General features: G+C 34.6%; 1 protein-coding gene across 1 annotated transcript in view; it reads right to left on the bottom strand.

The window, feature by feature from the left end:
• Positions 1 to 7,500, bottom strand: part of LOC137639239 (L-proline trans-4-hydroxylase-like) — a 17,778-nt gene that overhangs the window by 8,431 nt on the left and 1,847 nt on the right. Inside the window, exon 2 of the mRNA XM_068371532.1 lies at positions 6,596 to 6,683. Coding sequence (XP_068227633.1) covers positions 6,596 to 6,683 — 88 coding nt within the window. The remainder of the gene's footprint in view (positions 1 to 6,595; positions 6,684 to 7,500) is intronic.

Genomic DNA, 7,500 nt, shown 5'->3' with positions numbered 1-7,500 from the left:
CTGAGCTCACCAAGTTTCTGCTGGAGAGATATTTATTAATGTACTCAAAATTCAGTTTCGTTATATCTGCTGAACTCAGCAAGTTTCTGCCGGAGAGATATTTGTAAAAGTACTCAAAATTCAGTTTCGTTATATCTGCTGAACTCAGCAAGTTTCTGCCGGAGAGATATTTATAAATGTACTCGAAATTCAGTTGTGATATTTCTGCTGAGCTCAGCAAGTTTTTGCCGGAGAGATATTTATAAAAGTGCTCAAAATTCAGTTTCGTTATATCTACTGAACTCAGCAAGTTTCTGCCGGAGAGATATTTATAAATGTACTCGAAATTTAGTTGCGATATTTCTGCTGAGCTCAGCAAGTTTCTGCTGGAGAGATATTTATTAATGTACTCAAAATTCAGTTTCGTTATATCTGCTGAACTCAGCAAGTTTCTGCCGGAGAGATATTTGTAAAAGTACTCAAAATTCAGTTTCGTTATATCTGCTGAACTCAGCAAGTTTCTGCCGGAGAGATATTTATAAATGTACTCGAAATTCAGTTGCGATATTTCTGCTGAGCTCAGCAAGTTTCTGCCGGAGAGATATTTATAAATGTACTCGAAATTTAGTTGCGATATTTCTGCTGAGCTCAGCAAGTTTCTGCTGAGAGATATTTATTAATGTTATCGAAATTCAGTTTCATTATATTTGCTGAACTCGGCAAGTTTCTGCCGGAGAGATATTTATAAATGTACTCGAAATTCTGTTGCGATATTTCTGCTGAGCTCAGCAAGTTTCTGCTGGAGAGATATTTATTAATGTACTCAAAATTCAGTTTCGTTATATCTGCTGAACTCAGCAAGTTTCTGCCCGAGAGATATTAAAAATGTACTCGAAATTCTGTTGCGATATTTCTGCTGAGCTCAGCAAGTTTCTGCTGGAGAGATATTTATTAATGTACTCAAAATTCAGTTTCGTTATATCTGCTGAACTCAGCAAGTTTCTGCTGGAGAGATATTCGTAAAAGTACTCAAAATTCAGTTTCGTTATATCTGCTGAACTCAGCAAGTTTCTGCCGGAGAGATATTTGTAAAAGTACTCAAAATTCAGTTTCGTTATATCTGCTGAACTCAGCAAGTTTCTGCCGGAGAGGTATTTATAAATGTGCTGGAAATGCAGTTGCGATATTTCTGCTGAGCTCAGCAAGTTTCTGCTGGAGAGATATTTAATAATGTACTCGAAATTCAGTTTCGTTATATTTGCTGAACTCAGCAAGTTTCTGCCGGAGAGATATTTATAAATGTACTCGAAATTCTGTTGCGATATATCTGCTGAGCTCACCAAGTTTCTGCTGGAGAGATATTTATTAATGTACTAAAAATTCAGTTTCGTTATATCTGCTGAACTCAGCAAGTTTCTGCCGGAGAGATATTTGTAAAAGTACTCAAAATTCAGTTTCGTTATATCTGCTGAACTCAGCAAGTTTCTGCCGGAGAGATATTTATAAATGTACTCGAAATTCAGTTGTGATATTTCTGCTGAGCTCAGCAAGTTTTTGCCGGAGAGATATTTATAAAAGTGCTCAAAATTCAGTTTCGTTATATCTACTGAACTCAGCAAGTTTCTGCCGGAGAGATATTTATAAATGTACTCGAAATTTAGTTGCGATATTTCTGCTGAGCTCAGCAAGTTTCTGCTGGAGAGATATTTATTAATGTACTCAAAATTCAGTTTCGTTATATCTGCTGAACTCAGCAAGTTTCTGCCGGAGAGATATTTGTAAAAGTACTCAAAATTCAGTTTCGTTATATCTGCTGAACTCAGCAAGTTTCTGCCGGAGAGATATTTATAAATGTACTCGAAATTCAGTTGCGATATTTCTGCTGAGCTCAGCAAGTTTCTGCCGGAGAGATATTTATAAATGTACTCGAAATTTAGTTGCGATATTTCTGCTGAGCTCAGCAAGTTTCTGCTGAGAGATATTTATTAATGTAATCGAAATTCAGTTTCGTTATATTTGCTGAACTCGGCAAGTTTCTGCCGGAGAGATATTTATAAATGTACTCGAAATTCTGTTGCGATATTTCTGCTGAGCTCAGCAAGTTTCTGCTGGAGAGATATTTATTAATGTACTCAAAATTCAGTTTCGTTATATCTGCTGAACTCAGCAAGTTTCTGCCCGAGAGATATTAAAAATGTACTCGAAATTCTGTTGCGATATTTCTGCTGAGCTCAGCAAGTTTCTGCTGGAGAGATATTAATGTACTCAAAATTCAGTTTCGTTATATCTACTGAACTCAATATGTTTCTGCCGGAGAGATATTTGTAAAAGTCCTCAAAATTCAGTTTTGTTATATCTGCTGAACTCAGCAAGTTTCTGCTGGAGAGATATTTATTAATGTACTCAAAATTCAGTTTCGTTATATCTACTGAACTCAGCAAGTTTCTGCCGGAGAGATATGTATAAATGTACACGAAACTTACTTCTTCTTTACAATCGTTATCCCTAAATTAAGGGGTCGGTTGCCTAAGGTGCCCTCTCCAATGCCTTCTATAAAAGGTATGCTCTTCCACTAAATCTACTGTTGGAACGTCATGATCAACCTTCACTCCTGAACCCTAATTTTATTTATGTTTAACTTTTTTCATTAATGCACTTTTCAATGTTTAATTTACTTCATATTAGTTAAACTGATTATTCATAAGTATTGTTTAAATGAATTAACGTAGCTATTTTTGGTCTATTTGCTAGCTATTTATATGAAGCATATTATGGAATATCTGTAGTTTTATCTCTTGTGACTGAAGATTTTACTTTTGTGAATTTTCAATATTTCTGATTTCAAATGCTATGTACAGTCAAAAGCAAATGTCCTGTCATCTCCAGTCACCCCCAATATCTATAGACTACAGAATTTCAGGCGTAGAAGAGTTTGTTTGTTAGGGGGGAGGACGACGGTGGGCCGGGGAAGTACTTGTTAGAACTGTAAGGGGGTGTGATGGTAGGGGAACCACGAAAAATTATGGATGAACGTAAATTCAGTATAATTTCTCCAGATATAAAGTCCATCATTATAATTATTCTGACTTATAATTATATGGTATACTTGTTGTGTTATTTGCTAGGCCATTCTCACAAACAACTTGTTGACAAAAAGGATCGATGTTTAGTTTTGAAATATGTTATGACCCGACTGAAAAATCTTTCGTAAAGACAAACTAGGAGTAATCTCTCTATCTCTCTCTCTCTCTCTCTCTCTCTCTCTCTCTCTCTCTCTCTCTCTCTCTCTCTCTTCCCATATATACATATACACACACACACACATATATATATATATATATATATATATATATATATATATATATATATATATATATATATATATATATATTTGTGTATATATATATATATATATATATATATATATATATATATATATATATATATGTATGTATATATATATATAAAGAGTGTGATTCTAGATGCGGAAAGTGTGGGGTGTTTTTGAGTGGTTACGAGGAAGGAGTCAGTTTGTTTGAAAGTAATTCAATATCGATTCATCAGTATCATAATTTTTTTCTTAATGATTCAAAATTATAATTACGTTGTATAGACTCATATGTTGTGTTATTCGATATAATATTCCGACAGAAATGTTATTCACTATAATAATGAATTTTAGAATAATTTGTAAATTTTGATCTGACTGAAAAAACCTTACTCATACACAATTCACAAATCCAATAATAATTCTGGAATCAATAGATAGGGGGGGGGGGGTGACAGAGGGGGACTGGAGACGACAGGACATTTGCTTTTGACTGTACTTAAATTAATACGACACAATTGAACTGAGAATCTTATTTCATTAGTGAAATTCGAGTAAGATTCTTTACCCACTTCTTCGTTAGTTTTGAAAGTCTTCTCTTTCGAGAACTAGATTATGGCATACTTCAAAAAAATATATTTTTTTACATTCGGTGTAAAAAGTTATCCTTTATTATGTGTACCATTCATTTCCCTGCCATTCATAAACTTCCCTTTATCTTCAATTCGTTATCTTCAACTCAAAGTGATTCAATTGATTGACTGGCGATCCGTGTATTTTTCTAGGAAAACGAATTATAGATGATAATTTCCTTTTGGCCCAATTAATATAAAAAATCGGAAGAAAGAAATATAGTGGTGTGGGATTCCCCAGAAAGCCGGACAAGGTTTTATAGTTTTCCTATTTTGCAATAAAGAAAGTAATGGTAATTGGTTCGAGGTATGAATTACCATTGTGCGTGAATTGTTCAAGCGGTTATTTACCTCAGCACTAGCGGAAACTCCATTCAGAAATATGATACGAAAATGTATTTATGATTACGTGATTATCATTCTTTACAGGATGATAGTTTTCCTTTGTTGCCATAATCACAGGACACGATTCAATCTTGACAGAATGGAACATCCGCTAACCCGTTAGGTTAATTGTTAAGGTGTGTTTACACGCTATACAGTTCGTCGAACGCGGTTCGACAGACAAAGTGTTTGAAGTGATGTTGTCGAACACGTTCGTCGAACGGCTCGAAGACATTCTGCTCTCTCCCGACTATTGTGGGCGGAGCTTCATTGTCCATAAACCCTATGCATTTGTGGCTGAATCTCTTTTCGATCCGTTTGACAAGCAGGTTCGACAAGCTGGTTCGACAACCGGGTTCGACGAACCGTTCGATCGTGTAAACCTCGCTTTATGTTTCCTGCCTCGTATTGTTATACCATAACCTCCTACAAAAACAAATGCAGCCGTTTCTAGTCCACTGCGGGGCAAAGTGCGGGGCAAAGGCCTCAGACTTATTCATGTCTGGGGTTTGGCCAGTTTTTCTTCACCAGGCTAGCCACTGCGGATTGATGATAGTGGTAGACTTTAGTCTGATCATTCAGAGCAAACCCAACCTAGTATGGGTAGCCCTGACTAGTACAGCTTTGCTGATCATTACGATACACAAATTCTTCCAGCACATTAAGGTTTCCCCACCATAAAGGGTACCTACTAGGATGTGACCAAATATTATTAATGTATTTATCTTTATAAGAATTAGTTGCCATTCATGTTTGCCTGTATTTCTGTAGTCATTTCATTAATGGAATAGTATCAGTATTATTACGTACGTGTTTTGCGTATTATTACATATCATCACATATTCTCCTCTTTCCTCATACAATTGGTAACACTAAGATAACCGAATAATACTTCACTCAAGGGGTTAACCACTGCACTATAATTGTTCAGTGGCTACCTTCCTCTTGTTAAGGGTAGAAGAGACTCTTTAGCTATGGTAAGCAACTCTTCTAGGAGAAGGACACTTCAAAATTAAACCATTGTTCTCTAGTCTTGGGTAGTGCCATAGCCTCTGCACTCTTACATTGTCCTAGGTTAGAGATCTCTTACATGAGGATACACTTAGGCACACTATTCTATGTGTTTCCTTATTTCATTTCTTCCCTGGGTTATTTTCCTTGTTGGAGTTCTTGGGTTTATAGCATCCTGGTTTTATAACTAAGGTTGTAGCTTCGCAAATTAATATTATTATTATGATTTATTATTATTATCATTATTATTATTATTATTATTATTAGGCAAGCTACAACCTTAGTTGGAAGAGCATGATGCTATAAACCCAAGGGCTCCAACAGGGAAAAATAGCCTATTGAGGAAAGGAAATAAGGAAATAAATAAACGATATGAGAAATAATTAACAATTAGTAAAATATTTAAAAAAAAAAAGAGGCCTCCAAAAAGATATTTCACAAATAAACTATAAAAAGACTTATGTCAGCTAATGATAATGCCAATATTAATAACAATATTATTATTATTATTATTATTATTATTATTATTATTATTATGGTCACTGTTTTAGAATGATTTATTGTTAACTTCTTCTCATCATTTATTTATTTCCTTATTTCCTTTCCTCACTGGGCTATTTTTCCCTATTGGAGTCCTTGGGTTTTTAGCATCTTGCTTTTCCAACTAGGGTTGTAGCTTGGCTAGTAATAATAATGATAATAATAATATTATTATTATTATTATGGTCACTGTTTTAGAATGATTTATTGTTAACTTCTCATCATTTATTTATTTCCTTATTTCCTTTCCTCACTAGGCTATTTTTCCCCATTGGAGTCCTTGGGTTTTTAGCATCTTGCTTTTCTAACTAGGGTTGTAGCTTGGCTAGTAATAATAATGATAATAATATTAATATTATTATTATTATTATTATTATGGTCACTGTTTTAGAATGATTTATTGTTAACTTCTTCTCATCATTTATTTATTTCCTTATTTCCTTTCCTCACTGGGCTATTTTTCCCTATTGGAGTCCTTGGGTTTTTAGCATCTTGCTTTTCCAACTAGGGTTGTAGCTTGGCTAGTAATAATAATAATAATGATAATAATAATATTATTATTATTATTATTATTATTATTATTATTATTATTATTATTATTATTATTCAATTTAGGCCACACATTCAACTGGCATTCCTCCCTCCACATCGCACCCAGTCTCCTTCATGCGGCAAATACAATTTCCTTATTTCTAACCCGACTCCTATATCTTGCACGTACCTGACAAGAATGTAGCCATTTTCATCGAAGGCGAATTTCATAGCCTGGGTGACTTCCCACCCAGTTGGGTCGTACTGGAAGTCCGAATCTGGAACGAGATAAGAATAAAAAAATGAAACCGTGTGTGTTTGTGTGTTTATTTTTGGCTGGAAAAAAATCTTTTATGATTTACTACATATTTATTTTTATTGATTATTAATTATAATGCTTTTTTTTATTAGCTATGACAAATTGATGTTCTGATGTTCATGCCTACTACAAGAATTAATACCAATGCGTCTACTGAAATAATAATTATAATAAAAAAAAATTAATCCGGGTGTGTTTGTGTTTATTTTGGCCAAAATAATCTTTTATGGTGTAGCCTATCACATATTAATTTTTATCAACTATTTATTTTCATGTTTATTTTATTAACTACTGGTATGCTAATGGATATTATGAGGTTAGTACGTAATACTACAATTAATACCAATGCGACTACTGAAATGCTGTATATATTGTTCTTAGAATATTTTTTTTTCCTTTCCTCACTGGGCTATTTTCCCTGATGGAGCCCCTGGGCTTATAGCATCCTGCTTTTCCAACTAGGGTTGTAGCTTAGCAAGTAAATATAATAATGATAATAATAATAATAATAATAACAGCACCCATGGTGGCCTATTGGAAACGTCCCTGCCTGGCGATCTACTGGACTTGAATTCGAGACCCGCTCAAGCTTGATAGTTTCTTGTAGGTGTCTATAACTTCCCCATCCTTGTGAGCTAAGGATGGGGGTTCCTATCTACCTGCTAAGTCACACTGTAGCCATCGCCTGGCCTTCCGTGGTCCTAGCATGGGTGGAAAAGGAGCTGACCGCTGATCATATGTATAAATGGTCTGTCTCAAGGGTATTGTCACTGTCC

This window comes from Palaemon carinicauda, chromosome 4, assembly GCF_036898095.1.
Source record: "Palaemon carinicauda isolate YSFRI2023 chromosome 4, ASM3689809v2, whole genome shotgun sequence".
Taxonomy (NCBI): domain Eukaryota; kingdom Metazoa; phylum Arthropoda; class Malacostraca; order Decapoda; family Palaemonidae; genus Palaemon; species Palaemon carinicauda.
This window is presented reverse-complemented; position numbering and strand designations above follow the sequence as displayed.